The 16832-nt window shown below is 38.7% G+C and overlaps 1 protein-coding gene across 1 annotated transcript in view; it reads right to left on the reverse strand.

The window, feature by feature from the left end:
- The window catches only part of LOC139733580 (polyamine-transporting ATPase 13A3-like), a 49569-nt gene that overhangs the window by 19874 nt on the left and 12863 nt on the right, over nt 1-16832 (reverse strand). Inside the window, exons 6-18 of the mRNA XM_071644390.1 lie at nt 15724-15948; nt 14364-14521; nt 12934-13003; nt 11095-11229; nt 10213-10279; nt 9459-9587; nt 8281-8457; nt 6811-6921; nt 4101-4150; nt 2934-3122; nt 2207-2413; nt 1862-1969; nt 1274-1427 (exon numbers count right to left, since the gene is read on the reverse strand). Of these exons, the coding sequence (XP_071500491.1) occupies nt 1274-1427; nt 1862-1969; nt 2207-2413; nt 2934-3122; nt 4101-4150; nt 6811-6921; nt 8281-8457; nt 9459-9587; nt 10213-10279; nt 11095-11229; nt 12934-13003; nt 14364-14521; nt 15724-15948 (1780 nt within the window). The remainder of the gene's footprint in view (nt 1-1273; nt 1428-1861; nt 1970-2206; nt 2414-2933; nt 3123-4100; nt 4151-6810; nt 6922-8280; nt 8458-9458; nt 9588-10212; nt 10280-11094; nt 11230-12933; nt 13004-14363; nt 14522-15723; nt 15949-16832) is intronic.

Genomic DNA, 16832 nt, shown 5'->3' on the forward strand with positions numbered 1-16832 from the left:
GATCTCCAATCAACGCGAAACAAAGGGAATACATACACATCTCAAACAAACAACAGATAATCTTCTATAATTTTTGCAATTCCATGACTTTCCATGACCTTTTGATGGAAATATCACTTTTTCATGACTTTCAAGGCCTGGAAAAAGACTATGCCAAATTCCAGGACTTTCCAGGTTTTCCATGACCCGTATGAACCCTGGCCCAATGCTTATGCTTTGCATATTCATAACAATTCTCTTTATATACATTTGCTGTATACATGTATACATCATATATTCTGCTGATTGGGATTTGCACAATAGACATTTTTGTGAGTGGTTGAATTTGCGAACAAAAGCCCCACTGACAGATTGAGAAAAAGGTATTATCCCTTTTCAAGAGAAAATTCAGTCATTTCCCAACTTGGAGACAATAAATGAAGTGCATTTGTGTTTCTAGGGATGGCAACATTTTCGTGAGCTGTCAATTTCCAGAATATCAACTGACTCTTGCGAATTTGTGAAAATAAAAACACTGAAATATACATCATATGTGACCCTGCACCTCAAAACAAACAAAAAGTCGCCAGACATGATTTTTTTGTTAAGACCATATTCTGAAAGAACAGACTTTAAGCTTTAAAATAATGTATAACTCAAATCAAATGGACTCTCCTAACCTATCTAAATATTGGAAAGAAAGCACAAACTCAGGAAAAATGTAAACTGAGAAAAGAGGCTCTGAAGTACAGTGTCTATTCAAGCGCTTAATCTTTACCAAACCGAGCTGGCTGTGCGATGAATGGGACAAAAAACAGGAAGTAAACCACCAGAGTAACAACTATGAAGGGATTATCAGATTAAACTGAAATCAAGCATGCCTCATTAACACATTCTGTCCATAATTAATGCCATCTTTCAAAGCAGTAGCATTATCCTTTCGAAAGTTATTATAGATGAAAGTGAAGAGTGTGGACAAGGTTTTTCAGAAATGAAAAAGGGATTCTAAAGACACACATAATCACACTATTCTACCAAAAATGTTCGAGATAAACTGCTAAAAAACACACACTTTCCTGCCCGTTTTATGATACCAAATTTTAGCATAATGTAAAGGAAGACCCGCTCTTTCAGAAAATATGAAAAAGTCAAGTTCGGCTAGGTTGACCCATTTCACTTATTTTCAGTCCTCACGCAAAATCAGTGTGTGCGACTTTATGTTCGTTTTGAGGTGCACGGTCACATATACAGTATATTCACATCAACAATTGATATACAGCTTTCACGAGCTTACTTGTAGTTGGATCTGATAACGATGCTACCATCTCTGGCGCCCCCTTCACGTAGACGTCCATGTGTCTCTTGCCCAACGTGCGCGTGATGACGCACATGCGCTGGAGACTGGACGAGAACGGGAACTGGCGAACCACACCGATTTCATACGCCTCCTGAGCGGGGACAAACCACACCAAGAAACTCATGGATTTCAACATCACTGACTTTCACGACGACAATAAAATTCTTGTACACGTTGTAGCAATGGGTAGACTATTGTAGAGAAACAGCCCAAAATCTGCTCTGCGTAATAAAGATACACAATAAACATTTATATTTATACAATACATGCATTTGCTTTGGCATTACTATATTTATCAAAAGAGCATCGTGATAAAGCATAATTCCGTAGAAATCTTTGTGCATTTCGTGCAACAAGAAATTAATGCAAAAATAAAAGCACACAATTTTCTTTTTCTTTGTTCATGTTTTGATTCTACGGAATTGAAAACACATGAAATTCATTGTACCCTGCTGAGCACAAACAATTACTTGCGCGAAAATGTCCGCTTTTGCAGTATTTTGCAACGTGGGCAGAGGTACTCACCTCTCCTTCGATGGTGGCCACTGGAACAGCCTCGTTACTCTTCGGCTTCACTATGGTGGGGATCAGGGTGTCAAAGCGACTTGTGTCAGGACCTGGCTCTTCTAGTTCCTGCCATGCGGCAAAGATAGGACAAAGAAACAATCAATCAAGTAGGCAAGCAATCCACTCACTGTAATAGCCGTTATTTTCACGAGGGTTTAATTTTCACGAATTTTGCGAATCACTGTTGGGCTGCGACTCTAACAACACAGAGAATACAAAGACCCTATGAAAGATGAGCAAATGTTTCAGTTAAACTAAAGAATATTACAACTAAAAGGACTTGCGTAAAGGACAAAATCTCACCCATTCCGTCGCTTCAAACATCTTAAGGTCCAGCGGGTCTCCTACCAGCTCCCCCTCGATGCGGGTTAGGGAGTGGCACGTTGCCATGGCGGCAAGGAATGGACCCCGTGGTAAGGTGGAAGCGGTCTTGACCGGTGGGAGAAACATCTTCTCTTCCACAGGCACTACGCCCCACATGTCCAGCGAGTCCTCTGTTAGGGTGCCGGTCTACAGGAGAAAGATAACATGTTAACTATTACAAGCTCCACCTGCTCTTAAGTCATGATAATCACATTCTCCTTCTTCATCCTCATGAAATCATCCACATCATCATTTTATACGCATCATCACATTCCTTGTATAATTCACTTAAACATCATCATTCTTTGAAGTCATTCTCTCGATTCCACAACCGTGATACGCAAGGATACATGGTATGAAAGTTATCATTTCATGGTTACGGCTTTAATAGTAAAGCCAAACCTGTCAATAGTGACCACATGATATACGGCATCTATAACAAGTTCCCCCCGAGAGAAAAGCCACGCTACAGACCCAGTCTATAGTGGCCACATGTCTATAATGGCCACTTTTTTTTCTCCCTTGGCTGTTATAGACAGGTTCAACTGCATGCATGCACTAGAATTTGGCCACCTGGTGATAGTCGGAGCTGTGAGTAGCGTAAGGGACTTTGATAAAGGCTTATGGAGAGGAAAGCTAAAGGCGATGAACAGAGGACGGGGGCTACCTTGTCGAAACAGACGAGCTTGACCTTCCCACAGATGTTAATCCTCTCGGGGCTGATGCAGAAAACTTTTGCCTTCTTGAGGCGGTGCTGGGCGTAGGCCGTCCCCACGGTCATGGCCGCCGGTAGGGAAGGCGGGACCGTCACAGTGATGATGTCCAGGGCCTTGTAGATGATGTCAGATATCTCCGTCTACGCCATCACAGCATTAAGGTAGGCAAAGTCAAACATTTTGTTAGAAATACAAGCGCAAAGTTCATTTTTCTGGTATTGTAAAAGAGCACTTGACTTACCACCTCCTGAAGACTGGAGAAATAATGACGCCCATGACAAATGTCAGTGACAAGTCAAGGGATATGTGCTTTTGATAAAACAAGAAAAAAAACATGAAATTTTCCTACTGTTATGCTATCATAACATCAAAGAAAGTTGCAGCCTTCTCAGCACCAACAACAGAACATAATTTGGCAAAATACTTGTTGAAAAAAATCAACAAACAACTTTGTAGTTTTGAACAGATCACCCCATTTTCCTCAAACTCCTTAGTTTTGTACTACTGTAGTTCCACATCCACTGACTCCAGATACATACAGATGTAGATAGGAATAACATAGTGGAAATGCTGGCCGCACCCTGTGCACATACAGTAATAAGCCTCCCATCCTTTTTTTTTCCATGAGAAAAAAGGAGATAAAACTTAAACCTCTTGCAAGCACTTGCACGGCAGCACAGCAGTCATTTAATTCAGCATATTTTTCAATCGCATTGTTTCATCCTCAAAATTTAGCTTCCTAGTTTTTCTTGTGCCATTAATTCACTGATGCTTTTGTTTCAGAATTCATGATAATGATGTGTCACTCATAAAAGATATAAACTACTGAGATTTCAAACATAACTTAATGGATAGTTCAACATGATTCAAGGGAGTTGCATATGATACAGAGTCAAGAAGAAATCAAGAATTCAATTCATGTGACCCAAAACCAGACAGATATTTTACTTCCTTTATGTTTATAATAGAATGAAGATGGTAATGTGTCTGATGAAAAATACTGCCATAATGCAGTGCAGTATAGAAACAACTCTATGCTACAGAAAAATCACAAACTAATATAATATTTTCCCTCCATGACAGGGAAAGCATTAATGGATCTGATGGATCATACTCACGTTCGGGAAGCGTGAAAGGACGATGACAGTGTAGACAATCCCTACAACTCCTGTTGGAAAACAAAGGTCATGGTGGCAATCATTTGGCAGTACACACAAAATGGTACAAACAGACATTAAAAATGAGAAATGTTGCTATGGCAACTGGCATGCCTCCGCTGTATCGCATCCTCCTCCCAATAGTTCTACAATACAGTACATTGTATGTCCCCCCCCCCAAAAAAAAAAAAAAAAAAAAATTACAATCGGAATTTTTGCATTGATAACTTCTGATATGATGAAACTATCTGAATGCTATTTTAGGGTCTTAAAATGTAACATCTTTGCTATATTTTGCAGAAGACCTATTCAATTCGAATAAGTGGTCACAGAGAAATGTGGATTGTTGAAAAGCATGTCATGGGTCTGTTTCTTCCAAGTTTAGCACTTGGATGCACTTGGAACTGCATATTTATGTGTAAAACACAATGGACAGAACTTGGAGGGAAGGGATTCCTGACATGCTCTACAAACATCCTCATTTCTCTCTGACCACTGAACCAATTGGGGAGAGTTTTCTGTAGGATGTGGGTAATAAGTTATAGTTTCATAACCTCAAATTGTATTTGGATTGATTCGCTAGTTTTAAAGTTATCATTGCAGAGGATCCCGTTGTAATTTTTTTTTTTTTCGGTGACATACGGTACATCTTGCCAATGTAGAGAGGACAGTGATGCATAATCAGCAAATCATCACTACCTATGTAGTAATACACATACACCAGTTTTCATGACAATACTTTGTGCAATTTTCAAAATATGGGAAAAAGTGGAATTTTACCATGTTCACATGACCTCTGACCCTACGGCCCAATCTTTCTCTACAGAATTATTGTGTGGTAATGCATGCTTATTTAAGTTTAATTAACTGAATACATTAGGTCTTATACAAGGAAAGGAGAAAAGAGAGTAATGTCAGCAATAAAAAGAGTAATTTTAGCATTCTAACCTGACATCTGACCCTTGATCTTTGACCTCATGACCCAAAACTTTCCAAGAGAATCACTGATGGACATACATACAGATGTACTAACTTTCATGAAGACATCTTGAGCCACTTCCAAGATATGTCAAACACTTCTCAAATGTATCAAACTAATGGAACTTTGAAATGAATCAACAAAAAATGCAAGGAATTGAATTAAAAGGTTCAGGCATGGTTGACAGAGAAAAACAAAACAAAACTAAATTTGATCAGTAAAATTCATGTGAAAGGCCACAATGTTCAGTCAATTTGAGTGAAAACTGAATCAAACACAAACTGAAACTCAGCTTTAAAATCAAACACAAATGCAATCTCAAACTCAAACTCAAACTCAAACTTAGTCAGGTCAAAATACACGCCACATGGCTTTTACAGGAAGAGGAAACCAAAACCTACCCACACATGCACAAACAGACACACACACACACACACATACACACACACATGCACACACACACACACAGACACATATATACACATACACTGAATCAGCAGAAGACAGAGGTTATTGTTCTGGGCTCAAAGCAAATGCTCGGCAAAGTTGACATGAAGGACTTTGGCATCCACGTTGGCGATAACGTCGTCTACCCATCCCCCCAGACTCGCAATTTAGGCGTTATCTTCAATGTCAATATGTCTTTCAATGCCCATGTTTCTCACATATCTAGATCCATAAGATACCAACTCCGCAACCTTAGCTTCATTCGTAGTTATCTGACCAGAAGTGCAACAGAACAGCTTGTCCACGCCCTCATCTCTTCTCGCCTTGACTTTTGTAACTCTCTCCTCCTCAGCCTTTCCCAACGACAGCTCTCCAAACTTCAACGCCTCCAAAACTCTGCAGCTCGACTTGTCACCCTCACTATTAAATCCTGTCACATAACTCCCGTTCTTCAGTCCCTTCACTGGTTACAAGTTGAAAAGCGTATCATCTTCAAAGTTCTCTTACTGGTCTACCACACAGTCCATGGATCCTCGCCACTCTACCTCCAGAACTCCATACATTTATATCAACCCCCTCGTAGACTCCGTTCAGCTGGTACCTCACTTCTCCATGTTCGTCGATCCTCTCACTCTTGGGGAGACCACAGCTTTTCCCACGCCGGTCCTTCTCTCTGGAACAATCTTCCCCTTTCTCTTCATCAGGCTTCCTCAACCAATTCCTTTAAGCAACTCCTTAAAACACATCTGTTTAATTCCCAATCGTGAATGAACGTGATTGTTATAATTTGAGTCGTTTTGTACACGGTATAAGTTACTGTATAATTTGTACATGAAGGGTTTTTCTTATGTTCTGAGATTGATTTCGTTATGTATAGTAAGCATCTTGTTTTTGTTTGTATTTCATTTGCTATTTCATATGTGAGAGCGCCATGAGCATCATTATTGATGGACTTTCAGCTATTCATAAGAGGCCACTATTATTATTATTATTATTACACACACACACACACACACACACACACACACACACACACACACACACACACAAGGAGTGAATGATGATGATCCCAAGTGGTTCAGATTAGGTGACTAGCAATGGTCAGTAAACAGTATCAACCAGGCACATTGCGCAACACAAGAAGCGGGAGGAAATCATAATGAGAAAGGATCGGTAGAAGAGGAGGTAACACAGTGTCAGGGCTAATATAACAATCATGGATGCTCGGTAACTGTTAAAACTCACCCAGCATGCTTAGAATTCCGATGAATTTCAGTGAGTCTTGATAGAATTTGAATCCAACTGGTTTGGGATACAGAATGGACCGCACGAGGTCACCTTTGAGAGTTGCAAAGCCTGTGAGATGGTAAAAATAAAAAGTAAAGAAAAGAAAAGAAAAGAAAAGTTTGATGCAATCTTTACAATGTACAGTTTTCAGTGTAATAAGGTGCATAGCACAACGCAAACAGAGTGTAGTAATCCAACCTTCGGACTATGGTTAAATGAAGGAACTGTCATGGATGTTTTGTTAATGATTTGTTAGATGAAGAAGGAAATGTATTATCATTTACTGCCTTTAAGAGGAAATATGATGTTGACGTTAATTTTTTAGATTATTTTGGAATATGTCATGCGGTTAAAAAAGCAGGTTGTGATAGAAATATGAATAATATGGAAAAGTTTTGTCAACCAATTATACCTGATATTTTACAATTGGTTATAAAACATGCTAAAGGATGTTCACATATTTATGCTGTTTTGTTAAAGAATAGAAATAATGTATATCAATGTAAAGGATTTTTAAAATGGCGACAATTGATACAACTTGAAGAAAAGAAATGGCAATCTTTTTCGTTGGCCCCGTTTAAGAGCACGGAAGATGTTAGTTTACGATGGTTTCAGTTTAAAATAGTTAATAGAATTTTATATACAAATAAGATGTTGAATAGAATTGGATTGGTTGAAAGAAGTGAATGTTCATTCTGTAATGTGAATGTTGAGACTTTAATACATTTTTTTAGTGAGTGTCAATATGTTGATAGATTGTGGGTTGAAGTAAGAGAATGGATTAATATTAACACGGGGTTAGAAATAACATTAACGATGGAAAATAAATTATTTGGTTTTGGGGGTATTAACAATTCGGCATTGAATTGTATTACCATGCTTGTGAGATATGAAATTTATGTTTGTAAAATAAGAAAAATAATACCTCGTTTTGATTTATGTAAATATAGTATAAGGGAATATTATGATAGAGAGAAATTTATCGCAAGAAATAATCATAAGTTGCAAGTGTTTCAGAAAAAATGGTGTCTTTTTAGACACCTTTTTTCTTGATGTATATTGTATTGAATTCGAAAAAAAAGCATGATGTTATTTGAAATATGTTGTAATATGTGTATAGATGAAAGAGAATAATAAATATCCCAGTGAGTGAAAAAAAATGGAAAAAAAAAAAAAAAACTGTCATGGATGTTGATTGTATATGGCCATATACCAATATGTGCATTGATTATCAATTTGCATTCCTTACATATCATTTGTGAAGTGATAGTTTTTGTTTATGTCTATCAAACCACCAGTTTATCTTTAATCTTCAGCTGCGAACATGTCAACTGATTATCTGTAATCTTCAGCTGCATACATATCAATTGATCTATCAGTGTCTTACATATCATCATCTTCTTATCTTTCTCTCTTTCTATTCCTCACCTGTCCTAACGACGACGGCTCGGACCCGCTCTGATCCGTAATACCTGGTCTGAATGATCTTGGTGCCACAGAAGAGCGTATGTCTCTTGTGGTCATCCGGGCTGTAGTACTGTGGTTTCTCCCCTTCCATAGGAGGGGGGTGTGGGAGGGGCGTCTTGGTGACTGGCACACTCTCCCCTGGTTAACAGCAATCAAAACAGAAAAATGAAAATACCAATGATTGAAGATTAAAAGACAAATTCATCCAAATATTTGTGTGACAATCCACTCAAAAGGTATAAATTGCTAATTTTTCCAAGAAAAGCAGATATTTTCTCAACTTGTTTCTGACACATGCTAAGGGTAATAGTGTAATACTGTTCCCCCTGCTATCTGACAGAAGTAAGTCATGTGCTCTTTAATTCTGCTTGAAATATGAAAACATGCCCAATACCAAAAAATAACAAAGAATTATTTGGCTGAAAATGAAACTGCACATGCCTATAAAATGACCTGAGCGTGACCAGGGGAACCCTAGTATAGTAAATTGCATAATGGGACTGAACAAAATTAATGGTTTCTTCACATGCCATTCACACATGCCATGCAGGGAAAAATCATTGCGATGGATTCCCCCCCCCCCCCCAAAAAAAAAAACAACAACAACAACAAACAAACAAACAAACAAACAAACAAACAAACAAACAAACAAACATCGGGATGGACAGATTTTCACATCGCAAAGCATTATCGGTGCTTTGAATAAATATGCAGTACCCCCTGCATGCTATAAGGATAAGAACCAGCACTGGAACTTGGGAGGAAGCTCAGTGGTCTAGTGGACATGACGCTGGTCCTGTAATCAAGACACCGCTTCGAATCCAATCCAAGTGCGTATGTTCATGATTTTTTTTATCACGGCTTATACTAAATCACAGAACAATTGCTGCTTATTTACGTCAACTGCTGGCAACTTTTCAATCAGTTGCAATAAATCAAAAAAGAAAGAAAGAAAAAGAACTTGAAGCAAAAATTGATTCATTCAAACAAGTTATCTTTACAGACTCAACATTTTGTGTGTGTGTCCCCAAACAAGAATTCAGTTTTTGCATCGTTTCAAAAACTGATTTTTCAACAAATTTGTCAAACTTGATTTCGGGTGCATGTGAACTGGACCTCTGGCAGTGGGTAACACCTACCTGTCAGCATGCTCTCATTGACGATGCAGTTTCCGCTGATGAGAGCCGCGTCGCAGCTCATGATGCAACCATGAGGAGGGATGATAATCACATCGCCGGGAACAACTTCACTCGAATTGATTGCCTCTTCTGATATTACAAAGAAAGAGAGAGAAAAGAATTTATCAAAACCAAAAAGGATCAAACGAAAGGAGAGGAAAGCACGCGGATAATGGGGGAAGTGTGACGAACAAAAATATGGGCATAACAAGAATCAGCTGTAAATTTGAACGATTTGTATATTGTGTTGAGGTTTAAAATCATATTTACCAACTTTTACCATAAAAAAGAACACCCAATATCAAAAATTGCTTCTACCTATAAGTGTTTTGATATTGCGTGAAAAATCTATGACTATTTTTCTTTCAAATGACCAGTAGCTACATTAGTATAGAGCCATGACTTTTGCATACAAAACAGTGGCAGAAATTTACTAGCATAGTAGCAAATCCTCTAGGAAATACTGCTTCTTAGTCAATCATCGCATAAAACGCAAGCACACATGTGACAAGATTAGAATCGCGAAATGCTTTCAATGTACTGTGGCATTTGGCGATTTATCAATCGTTTTGGGCGGGTTTGTGCATTTGAGCAGAATGTGCGAACTTGGCACACCGTCCACTTAGTCGGGCGTGCGAATGTGTCACAAAAAGAGTTAGTGAAACTATTTTGACGACAATAATGAATAGAAAGAGATAAAAAATTGTTTTCTTACCCCCATAAACTCTGCACACTGTGACCGTCGACTCATGAGAGACCATGTCATGTAAATCCTGAGCTTGCTGCAAATTTGACAAACAAATAGGATCACAATATGTGCAGGCGAAGGGAAACGAACATATCTATGCTTGCAGATATTTTATATAGCTTTAAGGGAATGCCGTATGCAACAAACATACATTAATCTACTCATACATTCAAACATGGCAACACACGGCATTCCACTGTGATTGATAGGCACAGTGCTAATTTCATGTTATGATGCTAGAATACACTTACAACAACATTAATGTGCCAAATGATTAAATCGTCTATAATTGGTGACTTCTGCAAAAGTGCATTTGTAACATATTGTGACTATGAATTGTACTGGTACACAGTATTACAGCTGTAGTAGTAGTAGTAGTAGTAGTAGCAGCAGCAGCAGTAGTATGTAGCAGTAGTAGTAGTACTTCTAGTAGTAGCAGTAGTAGTAGTAGTAGTAGTAGTAGTAGTAGTAGTAGTAGTAGTAGTAGTAGTAGTAGCAGTAGTAGTAGTAGTAGCAGTAGTAGTAGTAGTTATTAATAGTAGTCCAGCTTTTGTGAGCAGAACTGACTGAGCAGTGTCTTCATTTCAGGCACCCAATTGTGGGATGTGAATTTGGATGACATTTGCTCCTGTGACAATTGCTCCCATGAAATATCTGCATGCTAAGCCAAACAAAAATCCTACCCACAACATAACCTTAACCCTAATCCTAATGCTCACATCAAACTAAACCTAAAACCCCTATCACAACCCTAACCCTAAGTCCTTGGAGAAAATTACACTGGAGCAGCTGTCGCAGGAGCAAATGTTGTGTCACCGTGAATGCAGTATGTGGTATATAATATCTCACCTTCTTTGTTTCATGCAGTGACACGCCCAGCGATATGACTATAATAAACAGAATACATCCTCCATACACATAGTAAACCTCGAGAATCCAGAGAATAATACTGAAGATCTGGAACAGGTAGAATGGATGCAGGAGCTGTGAAGGGGAGGGAAAAGGACGAGTCTTAATATTCCCCGTATAATCTCATAATGCCTAGTTTTTTACATTCTTGCCTCCTGTTGTGGGAAGTATCCCCCAAGTTTGAGGCTAATTTTTTTTTTTTGTACTTGCTCTATCGAAATATTAAATGTATCACACAATACACATAAAAAACAACATTACTGCATATTGTGAGCCTCCTATGTCATTATCCTTGTTCAGCATACCATGTTTTTCATTTTTTCAGAGTATTGGTTTATTTGATCAAGGACCACAATGAATTCCACAAACCTGTACATGGTATTATAGATTTATGCACTACCTGATGTGAAAGTATATAAATTGTTTGGAATAACCCCTTTTCAGGTTTTTAATTAAGTGTGTGACTGTCTTGTCTCTTTGCATTTTCTTGATACGTGAATGAGTCCAATCTATCAACGACAGTAAGGTATCAGCAGGGGTGAATCCAGGAATTCCGTAAAGGGGAGGCGCCTTTACAAAATTAAAGGGGGCGCCAGCGCCTTTACAAAATTAAAGGGGGCGCCAGCGCCTTTACAAAATTAAAGGGGGCGCCAGCGCCCCACCCCCCCATTTTGTCTTGTTATTTCTTTTGTTTTAACAAAAAATAAAGAGGGGGCACACGCCCCGTGTGCTCCCCTCTGGATCGGCCACTGTATCAGGGCACAGTAGGTATGGATGAGCTACAAGTGTATATTACCACACAAGCATCACTGTTATTGCCACTGGGTGCATGCAGGAGTCAGCAATATTATTACTGTACATGAGCTGCATCGAATGATGTTACATTACAGAGCGTCAATCTGGCAAAAGACTGCACAAATGCTGTCCTTCTATGGACTTAGTGGGAATCTTTAGGTGAAAATAGTTGTGATAAATGTTTATTACAAATATATCTGCCATACAGCCAAATAGAAAATGGCTCTACCCTTGAAGACCCGGTTAACGTAAGCAATCACAGGTGATTCGATTCATTCATTGCCAATCAGGGTACATTCGTAAACCACAAATAGCACCAGTCAGGGAATATGTGCATCAAAGCATATTGTAAAAGTTGTTATTTTCGCGAGGGTTTAATTTTTGCGAATCACAGTTGGATCGCAAATTTAACAACATGTGAAAATGTCTTAATGTGCTAGGGTAATAGTGCATTTACATTTGTACGATAGTGTCACCAACAATTCGCGAAAACTACATCTCACGAAAATATCTATGACCTCCTCATGCGCAAAAATATCTGTACTCAAGAATAACAGCGTATACAGTATGATCATTGGTAATAGTCCACTCCATTCAAAATTTTTTGGCTGTTGGTGTACCCTGGTACCACAGTACTTTAATAGACCAGTGATACAGGTGTACACAGTTTGTTACGGGGATTCTCGAATACAGTGCACTCCTGTTATAACAAACACGAACAAAATTCCGGGTACAACGAAGTAAAAATCCAGGCTGCAACATTATCCACTCCACGCATTTTTATTGTTTATTTGTTTGGTTATAGCAAAATCTCAATATAACGAAAGAAAACTACCAGTCCAAAGGACTTTGTTATAACGGGAGTCCACTGTACAAAGTATATCCAAGCCTGGCCCGCCTTCCCACTGCGTGGTATCCCCATGCTACACTGTAGTTAATCTGCAATTTTACTGGTAACTTTGATAGTCAATCGGCATCACTTACCTCTTTAATGAGAAGTTTGAGGTATGATGGCACGGCAATTTCAATCTCATTCTTGCCATAGATGGTTTGTCTGTGGGAGAGATTGAGGAAGGATTATCAGCTTTGCAATCTTCAATGCACAATATATAGGAGGACATGTCAAAGGGCAATTCTGGACCAATTAAAGGTTAGTCTGACAAGAAAAAGTAAAGTATAAGTGAAGTTTTATAAGCACAACAGTGGACATTTTATCAAAATTGGATCACAATTAAGGAAGATATGAAATTGTAATGTTTCAACAATTTTCATAAAACAGTTCTTGAACTGACAATATGGCTGTGCAAATGAATAAGACAATGTCATCACCTCACAACTTGATATATATGGTAGTTTGTACAAAAGTTTTGAAAATGCCAGTTCATTTGTTCAAATGCAAATATATGCCCCAGTCTTAAATCCTAATGTATTTGGCTAATCATTACTTGTAGTTATTCAGTCAGGAATAAAATTATGTTTTACACTTTTATAGCAAAACATTAAAAATTACCAGTTTTTTGGTTGTTTTTTGTTGTTGTTGTTGTAGAAAGTCAATGGAAATTTGCGAGGTATTGACATCATCAGTTCACTCATTTGTATTTTAATATCAACTGTTCAAGAACTGACTTGCACAAAATACCATTACTTATTTTTATCTGATTTTGATCAAACTTTAAACCTGGTGCGTATACATGTTAATTCTTTTTTTTTTTTTTTTTTTGGCACACAGACTTTGAAGTGGTCATGCTCATGTTCTTAAATTCAATGATATCTTATCCCAATTTACTTCATGTTTAACTAACATGCAGCGCTGCCATTATCCACCAATCAAATCCTGGGAGAATTCAAAAAGCAATCAGGAAGATGCTTGCGTAGAGCATGGCTCTGAATAGGCAAAATGATTTCTACATAAGGAATATCTTTACATAATATTCTCTTTAATCTAGAGATGAAGAGGTACTGAAGGTTTCTCTTGTGGTCTTACAAAGGATGCAATACAACTGTCGAGTGTGTTGCAAATATTCAAGCCATGAAGATTACAAAAAATACATATTTTTTTTCTGTAAAATATTAATCAAAATTTTGTTCAGGAATATGCATACTTGACATTCTAATACTGTAAAAGTGGAAATATTTGCAGTGTTGAAATTTTCGCACAACCAGAAACTTGCATGAAAATAAAAGTGCATGAATATTTTTGCTTGCCATATGTTCCAGTAGTTGATGTCTTGGTTCTGTAGTATTAAAAACATGCAAAACTCTTCTTACATGGCCGAGTGCAAAAACAAATAGTCACGTGAAAATATCCACTGTTACAGTAACCTCTTTTCTTGGAGTTAACTATTCAATCTGTTGCAGCCAGATGCCAGCATTGAGAGATGTAGGGGCAGATGCCACAATTTGCATTCACTTACTTTTGGCACTGCTGGTCTCGACTGTAACCATGGAAACCGTAAATGGCCGAACAGGTGGTGTTTTGGTCCAACCCATATAGCCTGGTGTATTGACAAGATTGGGAATCCCATATGTAGGTCAACTTCCTATGTTCAAAGAAGTGCAGATAATTATCACTCTGGAAGACAAATAATACAGAGAAGAAAAGATGGCAAGAGATGAAAAACACAAAAACTTTTTGTTAAACACAAACACAAGCACTCACAAACAAAGAATCAGAAACATATGTCATCACATACAATTGATACTCTTTTCATTCCTTTTGTTGTGACCATTAGCAATTTTGAATTTAGGGCATTTATACAACAATCTTGGAGCATTTAATCCATTGGGTCCTGGGGTAATTTTGCCCATTGATCGATCAACCAATCAATCAATCAATCAATCAATCAATCAATCAAACAATCAATCAATCAATCAATCAATCAATAAATCAATCCATCAATCGATCAATCCATCCATCCATCAATCAATTAATAATTTTATTGGCTAATCGCTGAAGCCATAGAGCCACCATCTTACCACGCACATCACCATACACAAGTGTGGAGCTCATGATATCACATCTTCTTGGTGGCAATCTCTGTTGGAAAATGTGTGGTAACATGGAGCCGTAGCCTCTTCAATTATTTGTACAGCAAGAATGGGCCAATGAGATATTTTGCTGTAGAGAAAAGTGGATTCACTTATTTTAGAGATGATCTGAAACCTAAAGCCCGCCACACACTACTGTAAAAGTGGAAATTTTCGCGGTGTTCAAATTTTCGCGCATTTCGCGCGACCAGAAACTAGCGCGAAAACAAAAGCATGCGAATATTTTTGCTTGCCATATCTGCCTGTGCGTGATGTCTTGATTCCGCGGAATTAAAAACACGCGATACTCTGCCAACCCGGCCAAGCGCGAAAAATTAGTCACGCGAAAATATCCACTTTTACAGTACACGACTCACGACTATACGACTTAAGACCAAAAGATCCAGTCGTACGACCTGCCAACACACACTATACGACCTAACCTTACGAGTAGGTCTGTCTTTAGTGGTACCAATGAGTATCAAAGCGCATGCAGTGCGCACTGCGTGCGCTTGCCGCTTGCATTTTACTGCATCTTGATTGACTGAAAGCCCATGACCGGTCGTGGAAATTCAACATGTCAAATCTCTACGACTGGCACTAAAGACCCAGACGTATGACTGGAAAATGGCAAGGCTGGTGATGTCACACTTCCAGTCTTACAGCCGTACGACCGGTCGGATGGTATAGTGTGCAGTGGGTTCAAGGGCTGCTAGTTTTCTTAAAGTGATCTAGTCTGTGACTCACCTCCTTCTGCTTAACCCTTAGAAGAGCTCTGGTGTCATCCATATCATCTTCTGAATCCCAACTGGAGTGTGACCACATGTGGGCATGGCGTCCGTTCTTGTTCCCTTCACCGTTCCCGATGACAGTGGCGGCGGTGGTGGCCTCGGGCACCGTGACGGGCTCCGCGCCGCGCTCTGTGCTGGTGCTATAGAAAACGCTGAGTTCGTTTGTGCCTGGCACAACAGTCTCTGGTGGGTTGGGAGTGGGCTGAGACATGGCACTGTGTGTGTGTGTGTGAGCATGTGAGTGTGTGTGTGTGTTTTGTGTGATGGGGATGCAGTTGCCGGGTGTGGGGGGTGTGGGCATGCAGTTGCCAGGTGTGAGGGGTGTGTGGGGGTGGAAGATGCGGGCAGGGGAAACCCAGTTGGTATACAGTGCAAAGTGATGCGGAGAGATGGATGAGTAAGGCAGTGTGTCATAAAATGAATAAAATATCAATAGGTTATGTTTAGACAGATTGGAAACATAGAAAATGACAAAACATCACACATGCAGTAAGAGTTGCACGTAAAGTGTAAAGGATGAAGTGATGAAATGAAATCATTTAGGGTAATGTAACAACAAAAAATACATCACAAAGAAAGAAATCCAACAGGATTTTTAGAGTAGAAGGCATGAAATTAAGGTTCAATAATGTGTGCATATTTATTGAGCCACAATTTCATTGCAAGCATGCAAATGCATCAAAGATAAACAGCAGAGAAATAACAACAACACAAGGAGGAAAACAGTCATAAACACGTGTGTGCACACAACATAAATTTTTTATCATGGTGTTACATTTGTACGTTGGTCCAAAGGTATATAGGCAAGATGTTTATTTTTGTTTGTGTAGCCCACAGGAATTTTCCACAAGGGAGTGCATGGTGCAGTAATACCCAGCAGGTATCGCAGATTGTAGCAGCAAAGCAGCGAAGCGATGATTCCAAACATTGTAGTCAGACAGCCATGCAGAATAAGAAAGAAAATAAATGTGGGGAAAACAGGAGGAATTTGCAAATGAGCAAATGGATTGTACATCAAGCAAGATTTAAAATAAAATAAAAGCAATCGTGATGGAAAAATGTAGA

Source organism: Diadema antillarum, unplaced genomic scaffold (genome assembly GCF_040938485.1).
Source record: "Diadema antillarum isolate AM-2024a unplaced genomic scaffold, OU_Dant_1.0 seq00000483_RagTag, whole genome shotgun sequence".
Lineage (NCBI taxonomy): Eukaryota > Metazoa > Echinodermata > Echinoidea > Diadematoida > Diadematidae > Diadema > Diadema antillarum.